A 22,832-nucleotide genomic window follows, 5' to 3' on the forward strand; every position below is an offset into this window, starting at 1 on the left:
TATCATGGTGTTGTAGTGTCTCTCTCTCTCTCTCTCTCTTTCTCTCTCTCTCTCTATCACTCTATCACTCTATCACTCTCTCTCTCTCTCTCTCTCTCTCTCTCTCTCTCTCTCTCTCTCTCTCTCTCTCTCTCTCTCTCTCTCTCTCTCTCTCTCTCTCTCTCTCTCTATCTCTCTCTATCTCTCTCTATCTCTTTTTTTTTACACAGGGTTTGACAAGGTTAAGGATCCCTAGCTTTATTGACAGCTATTTACAGGTTAAGGATTCCTAACTTTATTGGCAAGCTAAGAGCTGTTACCTACATCAGCTCATTTGAAAGCATTTTTATTGTTATGAGACATACAAGTAGGAAACAGGATGAAGATGGAGCCATCTGTGGGCCAGCATTTTCATTTGATCAACTGACTTTATCTCGTTGACATCATTATGCTGTACGAATGTGTTCCATACTCTAGTCATCCTGGGTATGTATGATCTCAGATGGAGTGATGTTCTGGAGAAGGGTACAGCCAGAGTGAAGTTGCTGCTTTCTGCCCGTCTTGTGGCATAAAAGCTTGTTTCACGCTGTCCTCGAAGTGGATCCAAGTGTGGTATTTTGACAATATTGGCCTTGTACATAACAGTAAGGCCACCCACATCCCTCCTATGTTGAAGGCTCTGCTGAAATGACAGATCTATCCAGGATGGGTCCAGGCGAGAGATGAGACGTCTTGCTCTGTTCTCTACTCTGTCAAGCAGTCGCAGATGAGAGGGGGGCCAGGCAAACCAAGAAAGTGGAGCATACTCAAGGTGCGAGCGTACTTGTGCCTCGTACAGGATCTTGCAACCCCTACTGTCAAGCAGATGGGAGATACGGCGAAGTGCTGTAAGCTTCCTGGCTGCCTTGTTTGCAAGATTTACAACATGGTTCTTCATGGTTAGTTTGGAGTCAAATTTCACCCCAAGGATATCAACTTCTTCTCCAGGTGCCAACATCCTCCCATTCATCCTTACTACTGCACCAGCATTACCATCATGGTGCCTAGAGACGATCATCATTTGCGTTTTCTCAGGTGCAAATGTTACTTGCCATCTATTTCCCCAAGCTGATATAGCTCTCAGCTGGTGATTGATGTAGCTTAGAGCAGCTGGCATTTCTTCTCTTGGATAAGTGAATGTCAGTGTACAGTCGTCTGCATATGCATGTGATTCTGGGATGAGATGAAGAAGGTCGTTGAAGTAGACATTCCATAACAATGGACCCAGCACGCTTCCTTGTGGAACACTTGCCCCAATAGGATGTCTTGCTGATTCCGTTCCATTGAGAACTACACTTAGAGATCTACCATGAAGGTAGTCACTGAGGAGACATAGCGTAGAGCCTGCAATTCCCAGTGCTTGAAGTTTTGCTAAGAGGCCCTGGTGGCACACCCGGTCGAAAGCGCCAGCAATGTCCAGTGCTACCACACAGCTGACTTTGGATTCATCCAGTGACTGGTGCCACTTAGTGGAGAGGTTTAACAACAGATCAGCAGCAGAGTAACCTTTCCTGAAGCCATATTGACGATCACAAAGTAGTGAGTGGTAGTCAAAAAACTTTGTCATTTGTCTTGAGATTATTGTCTCAAGGATCTTACCAGTGATTGACAGGAGTGACACTGGTCTGTAGTTGCTGATTTCTGCTCTGCTCTTCTTTTTGTGAACAGGGACTACATTCGCCTCTTTCCATAGAGAGGGCCATTTACACACTCTCTCTCTCTCTCTCTCTCTCTCTCTCTCCTGAAAATTTGAAAGTGATTGGATAAGTCGTTCTGAAGTTATCCACTCAAGTCTCGGAGAAAGTTAGCCTTTAACACTACTACGTAGCGCCATGATTGGTTCCCTAATAAAGCCGAAACAAAATGTGCCATATAAGGGCGCACTGAACTATAAACTTTAAAAAAATGAAACTTGATTTTGCAGCATTTGTGACTGGGAAAAAGTTACTTTTTTTTTTTGTGACTGGTGGTGATGGTGTCATGTGCCGTAGCTCGATCACTGGCGCACTCAGCTGACACACTCAGGTCCGGAGTTCGAATCTCCGGTACGGCTGGAAAACATTAGGGAAGTGTTTCCATAAGACACCTGCTGTCCTTGTTCACCCATCAGTATAAAATGGGTACCTGGGTGTTAGTCGACTGGTGTGGGTCGCATCCTGGGACAAAACTCGCCTAATATGCCCGAAATGCTCAGCATAACAAGGGACTTTCTAAATAGTAGTATGCTATTGATGTCAGCTAGGTCTGTATACCTTGTACATGTACTTGTAGAAATAAATATGCTATTATTATTATTATTATTATTATTATTATTATTATTATTATTGTGTGTGTGTGTACGTACTCACCTATATGTAGTTGCAGGGGCCGAGTCACAGCTCCTGGCCCCCCGCCTGTCTGTGTGTGCTAGATTCCCTTGTAAGCACTTCAAGTGTTCACAGTTGTGATGGGTCAGCAGACTGTCTTAACTTTCTAGAGAATCACACATGATGTTTGGCTTGATTAATGATAATAGGAATGTAATGTCTCAGAGTATAGAACACCAGTGTGTCTCAGTTCTTATAGATGTTAAGTGGGTTTCGATTTCTTTTCTTTAGTTTACACAGTTCGGTATAAAGGTTGAGCACTGTTATTCATCCCAAGGTGTTGCAGCACTCTCGAAACTTGCCACTGAGGGGGAGGATGGCCATAGCTGTGGTCAAGAAAGACTTGAACCTGCCTCGCATGGGCCAGTAGGCCTGCTGCAGTGTTCCTTCTTTCTAATGGGTAAGACACATAGGCAACAGTTAGGCAACTTTATTCCAAAAAGTTTCGCCTACGCAGTAGGCTTCTTCAGTCGAATACAGAAAGTAGGCAGGAACAGTAGAGATGTGAAGACGATGTAATCAGTCCATCACCCGTGAAGTCGTAGAATTTGAGGTGGTCAGTCCCTCAGCCTTGAAAAGAGTTCGGTTCCATGGTCTAGAATGAGAGGTTGCCACACATGGTAGTCTATTAATACCCAGTGACCTTTTTGCTAATATGTATGGGTAAGTGTCTCATTAAACCTGCCCTGTTATTAGTAAACAGGGCAGGTTTAATGAGACACCCATAATTACGCCCAGCCCGTTAATCGAACCTAGTTCCTTTTGACCGTGAGCCGAGCACTTCCACTCAGCTTCAAGTCAGTTGAGTAGGAATACCTTCTGGCTCAGGCTGTATTCTCTCCACCAGAACTGAAATTTCACACACATTTTGCACAGTCGTGTAATGTATTTGCATCAGAAATTACTAGCTTGTGACCAACATCAATCGACTAGCACCCAGATACATTTTTGTTTTTTATTGCTAGGTGAATGATAGCTTTGTGAGAAAATTTGGGCATGCGTCTCACCGATGTGATAGTGTTTTTTGATATTTATTTAGAAAAAATGGAGAGAGAGAGAGAGAGAGAGAGATCTCAGCAATGTGTTGCTAACGTATTTATATGATAAGTTATATAAGAATATAAGCTAACTTTGTTTTCCGTCTCATAAGCGAAGGAGTGAGTGGGTGGGTGAGTGACCTTGACTACGTGGGAGGAAGAGGTGGTGTAAAAGGAGGTGGTGTTGGAGGGGGAGGGTGGCCATGGCTGTGGTCAAGAAAGAAGGGCTGTGGTGAATGTGTTCCTTCCGGGCACTGACTGACTCACCCTCCAGGTATTCCCTCCTCGTCTAACTTTACAACTCACCTACACTACATTTCCTCCTACCCAGGCCACGTTGATGCCACCCACTCACACCACTCCGCCTACACTCAGCAGAGGTCAGCCAATTTTTTTCGTGGATTAGCCCGAAACAAATTTGTATAGGAGGAAATTCCCCACTAGACTTGAAAGTACACAAAATCTGGACAAGACAGTGAGTATGTAAAGTAAAAGGACACAAGTGCAACTAATGTGACATTTTATTGTGGCAACGTTTCGCTCTCCAGGAGCTTTGTATCGGCTTGACAAAGCGCCTGGAGAGCGAAACGTTGCCACAATAAAATGTCACATTAGTTGCACTTGTGTCCTTTTACTTTACATATTGTCGGTAATTCTACCAACATTATTACAAGACAATGAGTATTGAAATTCACCAAGTAGGTGACTTGGACCTGCCTAGCATGGGCCAGTAGGTGACTTGGACCTACCTAGCATGGGCCAGTAGGTGACTTGGACCTACCTAGCATAGGCCAGTAGGTGACTTGGACCTACCTAGCATGGGCCAGTAGGTGACTTGGACCTGCCTAGCATGGGCCAGTAGGTGACTTGGACCTACCTAGCATAGGCCAGTAGGTGACTTGGACCTACCTAGCATAGGCCAGTAGGTGACTTGGACCTACCTAGCATAGGCCAGTAGGTGACTTGGACCTACCTAGCATAGGCCAGTAGGTGACTTGAACCTACCTAGCATAGGCCAGTAGGTGACTTGGACCTACCTAGCATAGGCCAGTAGGTGACTTGGACCTACCTAGCATAGGCCAGTAGGTGACTTGGACCTACCTAGCATAGGCCAGTAGGTGACTTGGACCTACCTAGCATAGGCCAGTAGGTGACTTGGACCTACCTAGCATAGGCCAGTAGGTGACTTGGACCTACCTAGCATAGGCCAGTAGGTGACTTGGACCTACCTAGCATAGGCCAGTAGGTGACTTGGACCTACCTAGCATAGGCCAGTAGGTGACTTGGACCTACCTAGCATAGGCCAGTGGGTGACTTGAACCTGCCTAGCATAGGCCAGTAGGTGATTTGGACCTGCCTAGCATGGGCCAGTAGGCCTGCTACAGCGCTCCTTATGTTCTTAAATCAATTCGTCAGGTTCTATTACCAAGGTTTACACCAGGGTTACTACTACACGCTAGTCAGGTCTTCAAACCTACCTATACTCACTTCATTTGTGTAACATGTGTATATTTCTAATTCCAGGGAGTCGTGCTGAGGACGGAGTGCCGGACATGACGGTACTCTCAGACATTGACGAGACAGCCATCAACCACAACCTCCACGTCAGATACCTCCATGACTGTATTTATGTATCCTTTGTCTCACATTCCATCAGCCTAGCCAGGCTAGGCTAGTGGAGGAGCCTCCAGGCTAGGCTAGTGGAGGAGCCTCTAGGCTAGGCTAGTGGAGGAACCTCCAGGCTAGGCTAGTGGAGGAACCTCCAGGCTAGGCTAGTGGAGGAACCTCCAGGCTAGGCTAGTTGAGGAGCCTCTAGGCTAGTGGAGGAGCCTCTAGGCTAGGCTAGTGGAGGAGCCTCCAGGCTAGACTAGTGGAGGAGCCTCCAGGTTAGGCTAGTGGAGGAGCCTCTAGGCTAGGCTAGTGGAGGAGCCTCCAGGCTAGGCTAGTGGAGGAGCCTCCAGGTTAGGCTAGTGGAGGAGCCTCCAGGCTAGGCTAGTGGAGGAGCCTCCAGGCTAGGCTAGTGGAGGAGCCTCCAGGCTAGGCTAGTGGAGGAGCCTCCAGGCTAGGCTAGTGGAGGAGCCTCCAGGCTAGACTAGTGGAGGAGCCTCCAGGCTAGGCTAGTGGAGGAGCCTCCAGGCTAGGCTAGTGGAGGAGCCTCCAGGCTAGACTAGTGGAGGAACCTCCAGGCTAGACTAGTGGAGGAGCCTCCAGGCTAGACTAGTGGAGGAACCTCCAGGCTAGACTAGTGGAGGAACCTCCAGGCTAGACTAGTGGAGGAGCCTCCAGGCTAGGCTACCTCCTGTTAGGTGAAAAGAACACATGGCATATAATATCTCAGTTTATTGTAACAACGTTTCACTCTCCAGGAGCTTTGTGAAGCCTGACAACGCTCCTGGAGAGCGAAACGTTGCCACAATAAAATATCACACGTCTTTCGGTAATTCCCACATTCATTCCTAGGCTACCGCCCTCATTTTTTTTACAACTCTTATCATTATTATCAAAACAAGTAGGACATTGTTAATATGAGAAGGACAAGTAACCTTTGCTGGTTTATTATTATATTTAACAACGTTAGACTAAGATTTTCCCAGGTTATTACCTCCAGTGTGAAGTTGACGAGATTATTTCTCATATTATTGAGCCTCTTGAGAAATATTAAGCAGTGTTTCCTTCGAGAAAGTGCTAAGAGGTGTGTGTGTGTGTGTGTGTGTGTGTGTGTGTGTGTGTGTGTGTGTGTGTGTGTGTGTGTGTGTGTGTGTGTGTGTGTGTGGTGTGTGTGTGTGTGTGTATGTGTGTGTGTGTGTGTGTGTACTGATTATCTTTATTTCACTACTGAACCTGGAAATAAATGGTATAAAATACCGACACAATGGAAATATAAACGCATATGCAGCATAATGTGATCCTTTATTGACTACGTTTCGCCCACACAGTGGTCTTTTTCAAGTCACAAACAGATCTGTTTGGCCTGGTCTCAGACCGGGCCGCGGGGGCGTTGACCCCCGGAACTCTCTACAGGTAAACTCCAGGTAATATTTCCACTACTGAACCTGCTGCCTCTGTATTTGACTGAAGAAACCTACTGTGTAGGCGAAACGTTTCATCAATAACGATACCCAACTGGTACAACTTGTCGGTATTTTATACCATTTTCAACATTAAGATCAGTCACACTAGCTTGAACCGACAAAATATTGAAGTATAATGAAAGAGTCACAGTACCGTGACTGGAACAATACACATATAACCCGCACATAGGAGACAGAAACTTACCACGACGTTTCGGTCCCACTTGGACCATTTGCTAAATGGTCCCAGTCGGACCATTGTATTGAAGTATACGTATATTACGTTGTATTGAAGTATGTATTACAGTTTTTCTGTTATGGGTGGGAAGGGAGTGTGAGTTTTTTCCCACATTCTTGTTATAGCCGGAAGGTGTTGAAGGTTATTTTTCTAAATTTGTAGACGACGGGGGAAAAAAATATATATTTCCTGCATTTACGAGAGCTGTGGAGATCTGGTAGAGGCGAGAGTGAGTCTAGCGAAGTGTTATAGTGCTCTTTTGACTAATTCCAGTTGTTTTAAGCATTTTTTTTTCCCCATTTGGATGACCAGAATACAACCTAGCGAACGGTACTGGTGGAAATATTAAGACTCCTGCTGTCCATGTTCACCTGGCAGTATAATAGGTACCTGGGTGTTAGTGGACTGGTGTGGGTCGCATCCTGGGGACAAAATTGACCTAATTTGCCCGAAATTCTCTGCATAATAAGCGGTTTTTTTTTATATAGCAGTATATCATTGATGCCAGCTGGGACTGTATACGTTGTACACGGAGATTATTATTAATTATTAGCATTGTGGTTTTATATTGTTGAATGACAAGACATGCTGATAACTAGCCATGGGTTCAAGCCCCTACCCGTTCCGTGGTTTTATTTTCTTGCTGATATATAATGGTAACAAAAGTGTGTAAAGCGAACCATTATTAACACGTTTTTTTCTCTCTCATAAACCCCTGGCTGCCTTCAAGAGAGACCTGGACAGATACCTAAAGTCAGTGCCAGATTAGCCGGGCTGTGGCTCGTACGTTGGACTGCGTGCGGCCAGCAGTAACAGCCTGGTTGATCAGGCCCTGATCCTCGACTTGAAGGTACTGTCATACTTGGTGAGAAGGCGAGTCTTAATTTAGAGTAACACTATGACCTAATGGTTATAATCATAACTATAATTTTTAAAGGGGTGGAGGGGTAAGCCAGTGGAAGGCCTCGGTCAGATGACCAAAAGCTCCATCTGCGGGCCATCATATGACTAAGACCCGCGTCAGGAAACACTTGTCCTGTTTCCTAGATAAGATAAGATTTCGTTCGGATTTTTAACCCCGGAGGGTTAGCCACCCAGGATAACCCAAGAAAGTCAGTGCGTCATCGAGGACTGTCTAACTTATTTCCATTGTGGTCCTTAATCTTGTCCCCCAGGATGCCACCCACACCAGTCGACTAACACCCAGGTACCTATTTGCTGCTAGGTGAACAGGACAACAGGTGTAAGGAAACGTGTCGAAATGTTTCCACCCGCCGGGAATCGAACCCGGGCCCTTCGTGTGTGAAGCGGGAGCTTTAGCCACCAGGCCACCGGGCCACCGAGCCTTGCCTATCTTATATGTTAGTGTGACTTTGTAAATGGTCCAAGTGGGACCGAAACATCGTGGTAAGCTTCTTTCTCCTATGTGAGGGTTATTTGTATATTGTTGCAGTCATGGTGTGTCTTCAACACTCGCATCTTTCTAGTTTTCTCTGAGGATCGATGCTCCTTGTTATTTTTGGGAAAATCTCTTTTGCGGGTGTGAGACAGGGAGGGCCAGCCCGTGAACCAGTATGATGGACACCATTGTTGCTGTAACCGGCTCTCTGGAAATTGTTTAAAGTCTGGGCGTCCCTCTGAAACCTTTACCAGTTGACAGCGTGTCCCCTTCCTCTCCTACATCCGCTCCAATTTTATTTCGGTAGGAGAGAAAAGATTTTTTCTTTATGCCTTAAGCCAGCTATTTACTTTCTGGGTGTTCTAAAACAATAGTAATAATAATAATAATAATAATAATAATAATAATAATAATAATAATAATAATAATATTTCTACATGTACAAGGTATATACAGACTATAGCTGACATCAATGACGTACTGCTATATAGAAAGCCTTATGTTATATACCTATACCTTACCTGGAGGTTATTCCGGGGATCAACGCCCCCGCGGCCCGGTCCATGGCCAGGCCTCCCGGTGGATCAGGGCCTGATCAACCAGGCTGTTACTGCTGGCCGCACGCAGTCCAACGTACGAGCCACAGCCCGGCTGATCCGGAACTGACTTTAGGTATCTGTCCAGCTCTCTCTTGAAGGCAGCCAGGGGTTTATTGGCAATTCCCCTAATGCTTGATGGGAGGCTGTTGAACAGTTTTGGGCCCCGGACACTTATGGTGTTTTCTCTTAGTGTACCAATGGCGCCCCTACTTTTAATTGGGGGCATTTTACATCGCCTGCCCAGTCTTTTACTTTCGTAGGGAGTGATTTCTGTGTGCAAATTTGGGACCATTCCTTCCAAGATTTTCCAAGTGAGAGAACAAGTGAATTTGAAAAGGATCATCATTGGCTTGGCATCTCTCGTTTTGAACGTTCTCATTATCCATCCTATCATTTTCTTTGCACTTGCGATCGTGGCACCTTTGATAAGTTTCGAGAGTCTTACTACTTCCGGAGCCCGGCCATGGACCAGGCTCGGCTGGTGCAAGCCTGGTTAACCAGGCTGTTGCTGCTGGAGCATTTTGGGCAAATTAGGTCAGTTTTGTCCCTAGGATGCCACTTGTATGTGGCTTAATAGAGCTTGAGGCTGTAATCCCCCGAGACTGCTTTTCACGTGTTGGTCTGGCCACTCCCTGGTGAGCAGGTCTAGATAACGGACGATCTCAGGTCTATATAACTGGGAGAACCTCAGGTCTAGATAACTGGGAGAACCTCAGGTCTAGATAACTGGGAGGATCTCCAGTGTAATTGTTTTCCCGGTCCTGTCTATATAAGTGGTTTTAAAGCCTATCATCTCCACCTGCGCCATTGATGAGGCTACTGCACTACACTAACATTATACTCTAAAATAGGGATTCGCTAATATAAAATGGGGATTCTTGAATATAAACTAGGGATTCAAGTAAATCTTCACTGTATACACTGAGAGACATACATACCTTCGGTGTATATACGCCTCCAGGTATACACCTCTGAGCGTATACATATATGAATGGTGTTATACCCTGCCCTTCCATCCCTCACATTGAACTGAGCGCCTCTCGTTCCCCAGGCCGCTGTGTCACCCTTACGGTTTTAGTGCGTCGCCCTGAATAAAGTAAATAAAGGGGTAAGGTGTATATACACCGAGTGTATATGCATATACTACCGCTTGTGTTTATACACTAGAGGCAGTGTATATGCACTAGAGGCAGTGTATATGCACTAGAGGCAGTGTATATGCACTAGAGGCAGTGTATATACACCAGAGGCAGTGTATATACACTAGAAAGATAAATAAGCTGGCAGTTTGTAAGCAAATTCGTTAAGACAACGGGACTGGCCAGGAATTAGTTGGGTCTTCCCAGTTTGATGAGTTTTATAAGGGGAACAACTCTGCCAGCCTCTCCATCATAATGTAACGAGTCTGTGTGGAACATCGTGGTGACCTCCTCCTGTCACTCGTGTGGTGACCTCCTCCTGTCACTCGTGTGGTGACCTCCTCCTGTCACTCGTGTGGTGACCTCCTCCTGTCACTCGTGTGGTGACCTCCTGTCACTCGTGTGGTGACCTCCTCCTCCTGTCACTCGTGTGGTGACCTCCTCCTCCTGTCACTCGTGTGGTGACCTCCTCCTCCTGTCACTCGTGTGGTGACCTCCTCCTGTCACTCGTGTGGTGACCTCCTCCTGTCACTCGTGTGGTGACCTCCTCCTCCTGTCACTCGTGTGGTGACCTCCTCCTGTCACTCGTGTGGTGACCTCCTCCTCCTGTCACTCGTGTGGTGACCTCCTCCTCCTGTCACTCGTGTGGTGACCTCCTCCTCCTGTCACTCGTGTGGTGACCTCCTCCTCCTGTCACTCGTGTGGTGACCTCCTCCTCCTGTCACTCGTGTGGTGACCTCCTCCTGTCACTCGTGTGGTGACCTCCTCCTCCTCCTGTCACTCGTGTGGTGACCTCCTCCTCCTGTCACTCGTGTGGTGACCTCCTCCTCCTCCTGTCACTCGTGTGGTGACCTCCTCCTCCTGTCACTCGTGTGGTGACCTCCTCCTCCTGTCACTCGTGTGGTGACCTCCTCCTCCTGTCACTCGTGTGGTGACCTCCTCCTGTCACTCGTGTGGTGACCTCCTCCTCCTGTCACTCGTGTGGTGACCTCCTCCTGTCACTCGTGTGGTGACCTCCTCCTCCTGTCACTCGTGTGGTGACCTCCTCCTGTCACTCGTGTGGTGACCTCCTCCTCCTGTCACTCGTGTGGTGACCTCCTCCTCCTGTCACTCGTGTGGTGACCTCCTCCTCCTGTCACTCGTGTGGTGACCTCCTCCTGTCACTCGTGTGGTGACCTCCTGTCACCCGTGTGGTGACCTCCTGTCACTCGTGTGGTGACCTCCTCCTCCTGTCACTCGTGTGGTGACCTCCTCCTGTCACTCGTGTGGTGACCTCCTCCTCCTGTCACTCGTGTGGTGACCTCCTCCTGTCACTCGTGTGGTGACCTCCTCCTCCTGTCACTCGTGTGGTGACCTCCTCCTGTCACTCGTGTGGACCTCCTCCTGTCACTCGTGTGGTGACTCCTGTCTCTGACCTCCTCCTGTCACTCGTGTGGTGACCTCCTCCTCCTGTCACTCGTGTGGTGACCTCCTCCTGTCTCGTGTGGTGACCTCCTGTCACCTCCTCCTCCTCGTGTGGTGACCTCCTCCTCCTGTCACTCGTGTGGTGACCTCCTCCTCCTGTCACTCGTGTGGTGACCTCCTCCTCCTGTCACTCGTGTGGTGACCTCCTCCTGGCACTCGTGTGGTGACCTCCTCCTGTCACTCGTGTGGTGACCTCCTCCTCCTCCTGTCCCTCGTGTGGTGACCTCCTCCTCCTGTCACTCGTGTGGTGACCTCCTGTCACTCGTGTGGTGACCTCCTCCTGTCACTCGTGTGGTGACCTCCTCCTCCTGTCACTCGTGTGGTGACCTCCTCCTCCTGTCACTCGTGTGGTGACCTCCTGTCACTCGTGTGGTGACCTCCTGTCACTCGTGTGGTGACCTCCTCCTGTCACTCGTGTGGTGACCTCCTGTCACTCGTGTGGTGACCTCCTCCTCCTGTCACTCGTGTGACCTCCTCCTGTCACTCGTGTGGTGACCTCCTCCTGTCACTCGTGTGGTGACCTCCTCCTCCTGTCACTCGTGTGGTGACCTCCTCCTGTCACTCGTGTGGTGACCTGTCACTCGTGTGGTGACCTCCTGTCACTCGTGTGGTGACCTGTCACTCGTGTGGTGACCTCCTGTCACTCGTGTGGTGACCTCCTCCTGTCACTCGTGTGGTGACCTCCTGTCACTCGTGTGGTGACCTCCTCCTGTCACTCGTGTGGTGACCTCCTCCTGTCACTCGTGTGGTGACCTCCTCCTGTCACTCGTGTGCCGAGTGTATTGTGGTCTTCACACTTGTTTAATATGGGCGTTATGTTGTCTCAGAACATGGAGAGTGACTGCTGGTGACCGGGTACTGGTGACCAGGTACCGGTGACCAGGCACTGGGTGCTGGTGACCAGGTACTGGGTGCTGGTGACCGGGTACCGGTGACCAGGTACCGGTGACCAGGTACTGGGTGCTGGCGACCAGGTACTGGTGACCAGGCACTGGGTGCTGGTGACCAGGTACTGGGTGCTGGTGACCGGGTACTGGGTGCTGGTGACCAGGTACTGGGTGCTGGTGACCGGGTACTGGGTGCTGGTGACCAGGTACTGGGTGCTGGTGACCAGGTACTGGGTGCTGGTGACCGGGTACTGGTGACCAGGTACCGGTGACCAGGTACTGGGTGCTGGCGACCAGGTACTGGTGACCAGGCACTGGGTGCTGGTGACCAGGTACTGGGTGCTGGTGACCGGGTACTGGTGACCGGGTACTGGTGACCAGGTACCGGTGACCAGGTACTGGGTGCTGGTGACCGGGTACTGGTGACCGGGTACTGGTGACCAGGTACTGGTGAACAGGTACTGGGTACTGGTGACCAGGTACTGGGTGCTGGTGACCAGGTACTGGGTGCTGGTGACCAGGTACTGGGTACTGGTGACCAGGCACTGGTGACTGGGTACTGGTAACTGTGTACTAGTAACCATGTACTGGTAACCGTGTACTGGGCACTGGTAACCGTGTACTGGGTACTGGTAACCGTGTACTGGTAACTGGGTACTGGTGACCAGGTACTGGTGACCATGTACTGGGTGCTGGTGACCAGGTACTGGGGACCAGGCACTGGTGACTGGGTACTGGTGACTGTGTACTGGTAACTGTGTACTAGTAACCATGTACTGGTAACCGCGTACTGGGTACTGATAACTGTGTACTGGTAACCGTGTACTGGTAACTGGGTACTGGTAACCGTGTACTGGTAATCGTGCACTGGTAGCCGTGTACAGGTAACCGTGTACCGGTAACTGTGTACTGGTAACTACTGGTAGCCGTGTACAGGTAACCGTGTACCGGTAACTGTGTACTGGTAACTACTGGTAGCTGTGTACTGGAAATCGTGCACTGGTAGCCGTGTACAGGTAACCGTGTACCGGTAACTGTGTACTGGTAACTACTGGTAGCCGTGTACAGGTAACCGTGTACCGGTAACTGTGTACTGGTAACTACTGGTAACCGTGTACAGGTAACCGTGTACCGGTAACTGTGTACTGGTAACTACTGGTAACCGTGTACAGGTAACCGTGTACCGGTAACTGTGTAGTGGTAACTACTGGTAACCGTGTACAGGTAACCGTGTACCGGTAACTGTGTACTGGTAACTACTGGTAACCGTGTACTGGTAACGTTGAAGAATGAGACACTAATGCAACATTTTGGATTCTTTATTGAGGAAACGTTTCGCCAGTAGCTTCATCAGTCCAGTGAGTTATAAGGTAATCAGTCCTTCGTTCACCTCCACACCTTTCACTGTTTTTCGAGTCTTGTCGTACCTACTCTTAAAGCTGTGCATGAGAAGGTGCCTCCACTATAGCGGTGATGTGAGCGTGAGGTGTGCCAGGGCGGGAGAGACTTAATTACAGGAGGTGAGGGTGGTGGGTGGGCGTGCACGCACATGTGGGCGTGGGTGGGTGCTGGAGGGTGACAGTGCTCACCCACCCATTTTGTCTGCACCAGCATCTCTTATTTCCAGTAGGTAGCTACGCTCTCAACTAGGTCACCGCTAAAGTGAATATGACGAGGCTTACTAGCTAGCTAGGTAATAAACTAGCGTATTAGCTAGCCTCTCAATACCGGTTATAATAATATTCCTACAAGTACATGACACAACTTAAACAGACCATAGCTCACATCAGTGACATACTACTATATAGAAAGTCCCTTGTTATGCAGAGCATTTCCCGCAAATTAGGTCAATTTTATCCCCAGGATGCGACGCACACCTGTCTGCTAACACCCAGGAACCTATTTTACTGCTACGTGACCATGGACAGCAAGTGTCTTAAAGAAACACTTCCTAATGTTTCTACCCGTACCGGGGATCGAACCACGGACCTCGGTGCGTTACCAACCCAGCAATGGTTGGTAACTTGTTAGACTCGCCTAGAGATGAGTTATGACCGGGGATAAACTGGTCTGCGACCAGTAGGCTCCTGGCCCCTACTTTGTAGGACACAACTGATTTCTAACCTCTTGAGCCTTGTCATACACACTCCTGAAGCTGTGTATGAGGTTCGCCTACATCACTGCCTCATCCAAGTCTACTTTTGTACCACTGAGACAAAATACCTCGATATAATGGACTAATAGAGATGGGGGGGGTCCCGTTGTATGGAGGGTTATTTTAAAGGTCCCGTTGTATGGAGGTTGTACATACATGGCTATGTTTGGAAGAATGTCACTGTTGGGTTAGGTGAGGGTTCTCAGGACACAGGACAAGTGTTTCCTGACGCGGGTCTTAGTCATATGGTGACCCGCAGCTGGAGCTTTTGGTCATCTGGCTGAGGTCTTCCACTGGCTTACCCCTCCACCCCTTTCAAAATTATGGTTATGATTATTACCATTAGATGAGGGTGGATACTTACAGGAGCCAGAGGTGCAGCAGTTGAAGACATCTCTACAGGTGGGCGGGGACTCTCTGGTGGAAGTAAATCCAGAGTTCAGACATTGGTTAAAACAGGTGGGCGGGACCACTACAAGGGCCCCGCCCACTTATGACAGTCTTCAACTATTGCAACTATTCTGTCTGTCTCTCTCTCTCTCTCTCTCTCTCTCTCTCTCTCTCTCTCTCTTTTTTTTTTTTTTACACAGGGTTTGACAAGGTTAAGGATCCCTAGCTTTATTGACAGCTATTTACAGGTTAAGGATTCCTAACTTTATTGGCAAGCTAAGAGCTGTTACCTACATCAGCTCATTTGAAAGCATTTTTATTGTTATGAGACATACAAGTAGGGAACAGGATGAAGTTGGAGCCATCTGTGGGCCAGCATTTTCATTTGATCAACTGACTTTATCTCGTTGACATCATTATGCTCTCTCTCTCTCTCTCTCTCTCTCTCTCTCTCTCTCTCTCTCTCTCTCTCTCTCTCTCTCTCTCTCTCTCTCTCTCTCTCTCTCTCTCTCTCTCTCTCTACCTCAGTTTGCAAGGCTTATGTACGCGTACATTGAATTATTTATGTTGTGTGTGTGCAGTGGTGGGAGGTTACGGTGTAGTGTGTGTGGCTGGTGTAGGGTGTGTGGGGCTGGTGTAGGGTGTGTGGGGCTGGTGTAGGGTGTGTGGGGCTGGTGTAGGGTGTGTGGGGCTGGTGTAGTGTGTGTGGGGCTGGTGTAGTGTGTGTGGGGCTGGTGTAGGGTGTGTGGGGCTGGTGTAGGGTGTGTGGGGCTGGTGTAGGGTGTGTGGGGCTGGTGTAGGGTGTGTGGGGCTGGTGTAGGGGTGTGGGACTGGTGTAGGGTGTGTGGGGCTGGTGTAGTGTGTGTGGGGCTGGTGTAGTGTGTGTGGGTAGTGTGTGTGGGGCTGGTGTAGGGTGTGGGGACTGGTGTAGTGTGTGTGGGGCTGGTGTAGTGTGTGTGGGACTGGTGTAGGGTGTGTGGGGCTGGTGTAGGGTGTGTGGGGCTGGTGTAGTGTGTGTGGGGCTGGTGGTGTGTGTGTGGCTGGTGTAGTGTGTGTGGCTGGTGTAGTGTGTGTGGGACTGGTGTAGGGTGTGTGGGGCTGGTGTAGGGTGTGTGGGGCTGGTGTAGGGTGTGTGGGGCTGGTGTAGTGTGTGTGGGGCTGGTGTAGGGTGTGTGGGGCTGGTGTAGGGTGTGTGGGACTGGTGTAGGGTGTGTGGGACTGGTGTAGGGTGTGTGGGGCTGGTGTAGGGTGTGTGGGGCTGGTGTAGGGTGTGTGGGGCTGGTGTAGGGTGTGTGGGGCTGGTGTAGTGTGTGTGGGACTGGTGTAGGGTGTGTACTGGTGTAGGGTGTGTGGGGCTGGTGTAGGGTGTGTGGGGACTGGTGTAGGGTGTGTGGGGCTGGTGTAGTGTGTGTGGGGCTGGTGTAGGGTGTGTGGGGCTGGTGTAGGGTGTGTGGGGCTGGTGTAGGGTGTGTGGGGCTGGTGTAGGGTGTGTGGGGCTGGTGTAGGGTGTGTGGGACTGGTGTAGGGTGTGTGGGACTGGTGTAGGGTGTGTGGGGCTGGTGTAGGGTGTGTGGGGCTGGTGTAGGGTGTGTGGGGCTGGTGTAGGGTGTGTGGGGACTGGTGTAGGGTGTGTGGGGCTGGTGTAGGGTGTGTGGGGCTGGTGTAGGGTGTGTGGGGCTGGTGTAGGGTGTGTGGGACTGGTGTAGGGTGTGTGGGACTGGTGTAGGGTGTGTGGGGCTGGTGTAGGGTGTGTGGGGCTGGTGTAGGGTGTGTGGGACTGGTGTAGGGTGTGTGGGACTGGTGTAGGGTGTGTGGGGCTGGTGTAGGGTGTGTGGGGCTGGTGTAGGGTGTGTGGGGCTGGTGTAGGGTGTGTGGGACTGGTGTAGGGTGTGTGGGGCTGGTGTAGGGTGTGTGGGACTGGTGTAGGGTGTGTGGGGCTGGTGTAGGGTGTGTGGGGCTGGTGTAGGGTGTGTGGGGCTGGTGTAGGGTGTGTGGGGCTGGTGTAGGGTGTGTGGGGCTGGTGTAGGGTGTGTGGGGCTGGTGTAGGTAGGGTGTGTGGGGCTGGTGTAGGGTGTGTGGGGCTGGTGTAGGGTGTGTGGGGCTGGTGTAGGGTGTGTGGGGCTGGTGTAGGGTGTGTGGGACTGGTGTAGGGTGTGTGGGGCTGGTGTAGGGTGTGTGGGGCTGGTGTAGGGTGTGGGGGGCTGGTGTAGGGTGTGTGGGGCTGGTGTAGGGTGTGTGGGGCTGGTGTAGGGTGTGTGGGGCTGGTGTAGGGTGTGTGGGGCTGGTGTAGGGTGTGTGGGGCTGGTGTAGGGTGTGTGGGGCTGGTGTAGGGTGCGTGGGGCTGGTGTAGGATGTGTAGGTGTAGGGTGTTTGGGGCTGGTGTAGTGTGTGTGGGGCTGGTGTAGGGTGTGTGGGACTGGTGTAGGGTGTGTGGGGCTGGTGTAGGGTGTGTGGGGCTGGTGTAGTGTGTGTGGGGCTGGTGTAGTGTGTGTGGGGCTGGTGTAGTGTGTGTGGGGCTGGTGTAGTGTGTGTGGGGCTGGTGTAGGGTGTGTGGGGCTGGTGTAGGGTGCGTGGGGCTGGTGTAGGATGTGTGGGACTGGTGTAGTGTGTGTGTGGGGCTGGTGTAGGGTGTGTGGGGCTGGTGTAGGGTGTGTGGGGCTGGTGTAGGGTGTGTGGGGCTGGTGTAGGGTGTGTGGGGCTGGTGTAGGGTGTGTGGGGCTGGTGTAGTGTGTGTAGGGGGTTGGTGTAGGGTGTGTGGGGCTGGTGTAGGGTGTGGGGCTGGTGTAGGGTGTGTGGGGCTGGTGTAGGGTGTGTGGGGCTGGTGAAGGGTGTGTGGGGCTGGTGTAGGGTGTGTGGGGCTGGTGTAGGATGTGTGGGGCTGGTGTAGGGTGTGTGGGGCTGGTGTAGGGTGTGTGGGGCTGGTGTAGGGTGTGTTGGGCTGGTGTAGGGTGTGTGGGGCTGGTGTAGGATGTGTGGGGCTGGTGTAGGGTGTGTGGGGCTGGTGTAGGGTGTGTGGGACTGGTGTAGGGTGTGTGGGGCTGGTGTAGGGTGTGTGTGGGACTGGTGTAGGGTGTGTGGGGCTGGTGGGATGTGTGGGGCTGGTGTAGGGTGTGTGGGGCTGGTGTGTGTGGGACTGGTGTAGGGTGTGTGGGGCTGGTGTAGGGTGTGTGTGGGACTGGTGTAGGGTATGTGGGGCTGGTGTAGGGTGTGTGGGGCTGGTGTAGGGTGTGTGGGGCTGGTGTAGGATGTGTGGGGCTGGTGTAGGGTGTGTGGGGCTGGTGTAGGGTGTGTGGGGCTGGTGTAGGGTGTGTGGGGCTGGTGTAGGGTGTGTGGGGCTGGTGTAGGGTGTGTGGGGCTGGTGTAGGATGTGTGGGGCTGGTGTAGGGTGTGTGGGGCTGGTGTAGGGTGTGTGGGGCTGGTGTAGGGTGTGTGGGGCTGGTGTAGGATGTGTGGGGCTGGTGTAGGGTGTGTGGGGCTGGTGTGGGGCTGCTGTAGGGTGACCTGGACCTGCCCATGCTAGGCAGGTCCAAGTTGCCTATTGGCCCATTCTAGCTAGGTCCAAGTCACCTACTGGCCCATGCTAGGCAGGTCCAAGTCACCTACTGGCCCCTGCTAGGCAGGTCCATGTCACTTACTGGCCCATGCTAGGCAGGTAGAGGTCACCTACTGGCCCATGCTAGGCAGGTCCAAGTCACCTACTGGCCCCTGCTAGGCAGGTTCAAGTCACCTACTGGCCCCTGCTAGACAGGTTCAAGTCACCTACTGGCCCCTGCTAGGCAGGTCCAGGTCACTTACTAGCCCATGCTAGGCAGGTAGAGGTCACCTACTGGCCCATGCTAGGCAGGTCCAAGTCACCTACTAGCCCATGCTAGGCAGGTCCAAGTCACCTACTGGCCCCTGCTAGGCAGGTCCAGGTCACTTACTGGCCCATGCTAGGCAGGTAGAGGTCACCTACTGGCCCCTGCTAGCCAGGTCCAAGTCACCTACTGGCCCCTGCTAGGCAGGTTCAAGTCACCTACTGGCCCCTGCTAGGCAGGTTCAAGTCACCTACTGGCCCCTGCTAGGCAGGTTCAAGTCACCTACTGGCCCCTGCTAGGCAGGTCCAGGTCACTTACTGGCCCATGCTAGGCAGGTCCAAGTCGCCTATTGGCCTATGCTAGGCAGGTCTAAAAGGGCAAAGGGGAGAGAGAGAGAGAGAGAGAGAGAGAGAGAGAGAGATTCGTTAGTAAATTAGTAAGAGTTCGGTTGGTGAATTAAGAGTTTTAAATATTGATCCTTAACTCTTACCTCTCACCCTACCCCGTCTCTCCCTCTCTCTCTCTCTCTCTCTCTCTCTCTCTCTCTCTCTCTCTCTCTCTCTCTCTCTCTCTCTCTCTCTCTCTCTCTCTCTCTCTCTCTCTCTCTCTCTCTCGCATTTACTGGTTGAAAGATATTCAGAGTAAGAGTTTGTGTGTTTTATTTTGCAAGCTAAGAGCTGTTGTATCTAACTCGAACCTCGCTCTAACAAGCTCTTTTAACTCTTAACCCGGGTCTAGCAAGCTCTCTACCTTCGTAACGTGACTCCACTCATTACTGAGGGAGGAGACAGCTGGGTGAGGGAGGAGACAGCTGGGTGGAGGGAGGAGACGGCTGGGTGGAGGGAGGAGACAGCTGGGTGGAGGGAGGAGACAGCTGGGTGGAGGGAGGAGACAGCTGGGTGGAGGGAGGAGACAGCTGGGTGAGGGAGGAGACAGCTGGGAGAGGGAGGAGACGGCTGGGTGGAGGGAGGAGACAGCCGGGTAAGGGAGGAGACAGCTGGGTGGAGGGAGGAGACAGCTGGGTGAGGGAGGAGACAGCTGGGTGAGGGAGGAGACAGCTGGGTGGAGGGAGGAGACAGCTGGGTGAGGGAGGAGACAGCTGGGTGGAGGGAGGAGACAGCTGGGTGAGGGAGGAGACAGCTGGGTGAGGGAGGAGACGGCTGGGTGGAGGGAGGAGACAGCTGGGTGGAGGGAGGAGACAGCTGGGTGGAGGGAGGAGACAGCTGGGTGAGGGAGGAGACGGCTGGGTGGAGGGAGGAGACAGCCGGGTAAGGGAGGAGACAGCTGGGTGGAGGGAGGAGACAGCTGGGTGAGGGAGGAGACAGCTGGGTAAGGGAGGAGACAGCTGGGTGGAGGGAGGAGACAGCTGGGTGGAGGGAGGAGACAGCTGGGTGAGGGAGGAGACAGCTGGATGGAGAGAGGAGACAGCTGGGTGGAGAGAGGAGACAGCTGGGTGGAGGGAGGAGACAGCTGGGTAAGGGAGGAGACAGCTGGGTTAGGGAGGAGACAGCTGGGTGGAGGGAGGAGACAGCTAGGTGAGGAAGGAGACAGCTGGGTGGAGGAAGGAGACAGCTGGGTGGAGGGAGGAGACAGCTAGGTGAGGGAGGAGACAGCTGGGTGAGGAAGGAGACAGCTGGGTGGAGGGAGGAGACAGCTGGGTGGAGGGAGGAGACAGCTGGGTGAGGAAGGAGACAGCTAGGTGAGGAAGGAGACAGCTGGGTGGAGGGAGGAGACAGCTGGGTGAGGAAGGAGACAGCTGGGTGAGGGAGGAGACAGGGTGAGGAAGGAGACAGCTAGGTGAGGAAGGAGACAGCTGGGTGGAGGGAGGAGACAGCTGGGTGAGGAAGGAGACAGCTGGGTGGAGGGAGGAGACAGCTGGGTGGAGGGAGGAGACAGCTAGGTGAGGGAGGAGAAAGCTGGGTGAGGAAGGAGACAGATAGGTGAGGAAGGAGACAGCTGGGTGGAGGGAGGAGACAGCTGGGTGAGGAAGGAGACAGCTGGGTGGAGGGAGGAGACAGCTGGGTGAGGGAGGAGACAGCTGGGTGGAGGGAGGAGACAGCTAGGTGAGGGAGGAGACAGCTGGGTGAGGAAGGAGACAGCTGGGTGGAGGGAGGAGACACCGGGTGGAGGAAGGAGACAGCTGGGTGAGGGAGGAGACAGCTGGGTGAGGGAGGAGACAGCTGGGTGGAGGGAGGAGACAGCTGGGTGAGGGAGGAGATAGCTGGGTGGAGGGAGGAGACCGCTGGGTGAGGGAGGAGACAGCTGGGTGAGGGAGGAGACAGCTGGGTGAGGGAGGAGACAGCTGGGTGAGGGAGGAGACAGCTGGGTGGAGGGAGGAGACAGCTGGGTGAGGGAGGAGACAGCTGGGTGAGGGAGGAGACAGCTGGGTAAGGGAGGAGACAGCTGGGTGAGGCACCTGCATATCAAGTTAAAAAGAAACAGTAAGTGTCGATGGCTGCCCGTCTTGTGGTGTCATAGTGGTTTTCTAGTGAAGTTTTTAATATGAGATGTGTATTAGTTAGTTACCATTTTGTCCTAGGCACATGTCGATTATACACTAGGCATGTTGTACATGCGTGTGTGTGTGTGTGTGTCCGCGCGCGTGCGTGTGTGTGTGTGTTTGTGTGTGTTTGTGTGTGTGTGTGTGTGTATGTGTGTGTATGTGTGTGTGTATGTGTATGTGTGTGTGTATGTGTGTGTGTGTGTGTGTATGTGTGTGTGTGTGTGTGTATGTGGTGTGTGTGTGTGTGTGTGCGTGTGTGTGCGTGTGTATGTGTGTGTGTAGGTGTGTATGTGGTGTGTGTGTGTGTGTGTGTGTGTGTGTGTGTGTGTGTGTGTGTGGTATGTGGTGTGTGTGTGTGTGTGTGGTGTGTGTGTGTGTGTGTGTGTGGTATATGGTGTGTGTGTGTGTGTGGTGTGTGTGTGTGTGTGTGTGTGTGTGTGTGTGTGTGTGTGTGTGTGGTGTATGTGGTGTGTGTGTGGTGTGTGTGTATGTGTGTGTGTGTGTGTGTGTGTGTGTGTGTGTGTGTGTGTGGTGTGTGTGTCTGGTGTGTGTGTCTGGTGTGTGTGTGTGTTGTGTGGGTGGTGTGTGGGTGGTGTGTGGGTGGTGTGTGTGTGTGGGTGGTGTGTGTACTCACCTAGTTGTACTCACCTAGTTGAGGTTGCGGGGGTCGAGTCCGAGCTCCTGGCCCCGCCTCTTCACTGATCGCTACTAGGTCACTCTCCCCGAGCCGTGAGCTTTATCATACCTCTGCTTAAAGCTATGTATGGATCCTGCCTCCACTACATCGCTTCCCAAACTATTCCACTTACTGACTACTCTGTGGCTGAAGAAATACTTCCTAACATCCCTGTGATTCATCTGTGTCTTTAGCTTCCAACTGTGTCCCCTTGTTACTGTGTCCAATCTCTGGAACATCCTGTCTTTGTCCACCTTGTCAATTCCCCTCAGTATTTTGTATGTCGTTATCATGTCCCCCCTATCTCTCCTGTCCTCCAGTGTCGTCAGGTTGATTTCCCTTAACCTCTCCTCGTAGGACATACCTCTTAGCTCTGGGACTAGTCTTGTTGCAAACCTTTGCACTTTCTCTAGTTTCTTTACGTGCTTGGCTAGGTGTGGGTTCCAAACTGGTGCCGCATACTCCAATATGGGCCTAACGTATACGGTGTACAGGGTCCTGAACGATTCCTTATTAAGATGTCGGAATGCTGTTCTGAGGTTTGCTAGGCGCCCATATGCTGCAGCAGTTATTTGGTTGATGTGCGCTTCAGGAGATGTGCCTGGTGTTATACTCACCCCAAGATCTTTTTCCTTGAGTGAGGTTTGTAGTCTCTGACCCCCTAGACTGTACTCCGTCTGCGGCCTTCTTTGCCCTTCCCCAATCTTCATGACTTTGCACTTGGTGGGATTGAACTCCAGGAGCCAATTGCTGGACCAGGTCTGCAGCCTGTCCAGATCCCTTTGTAGTTCTGCCTGGTCTTCGATCGAGTGTATTCTTCTCATCAACTTCACGTCATCTGCAAACAGGGACACCTCAGAGTCTATTCCTTCCGTCATGTCGTTCACAAATACCAGAAACAGCACTGGTCCTAGGACTGACCCCTGCGGGAACCCGCTGGTCACAGGTGCCCACTCTGACACCTCGCCACGTACCATGACTCGCTGCTGTCTTCCTGACAAGTATTCCCTGATCCATTGTAGTGCCTTCCCTGTTATCCCTGCTTGGTCCTCCAGTTTTTGCACCAATCTCTTGTGTGGAACTGTGTGTACTC

The 22,832-nt window shown here is 51.7% G+C and overlaps 1 protein-coding gene across 2 annotated transcripts in view; it reads left to right on the top strand.

Moving 5' to 3' along the window:
* The window catches only part of Myo81F (Myosin 81F), a 243,317-nt gene that overhangs the window by 91,203 nt on the left and 129,282 nt on the right, over positions 1-22,832 (top strand). For both annotated transcript variants that reach the window (XM_070090678.1, XM_070090679.1), the window contains exon 2: positions 4,946-5,052. In XM_070090678.1, the coding sequence (XP_069946779.1) occupies positions 4,946-5,052 (107 nt within the window). The remainder of the gene's footprint in view (positions 1-4,945; positions 5,053-22,832) is intronic.

The sequence above is a fragment of the Cherax quadricarinatus genome, chromosome 32 (genome assembly GCF_038502225.1).
Source record: "Cherax quadricarinatus isolate ZL_2023a chromosome 32, ASM3850222v1, whole genome shotgun sequence".
NCBI lineage: Eukaryota > Metazoa > Arthropoda > Malacostraca > Decapoda > Parastacidae > Cherax > Cherax quadricarinatus.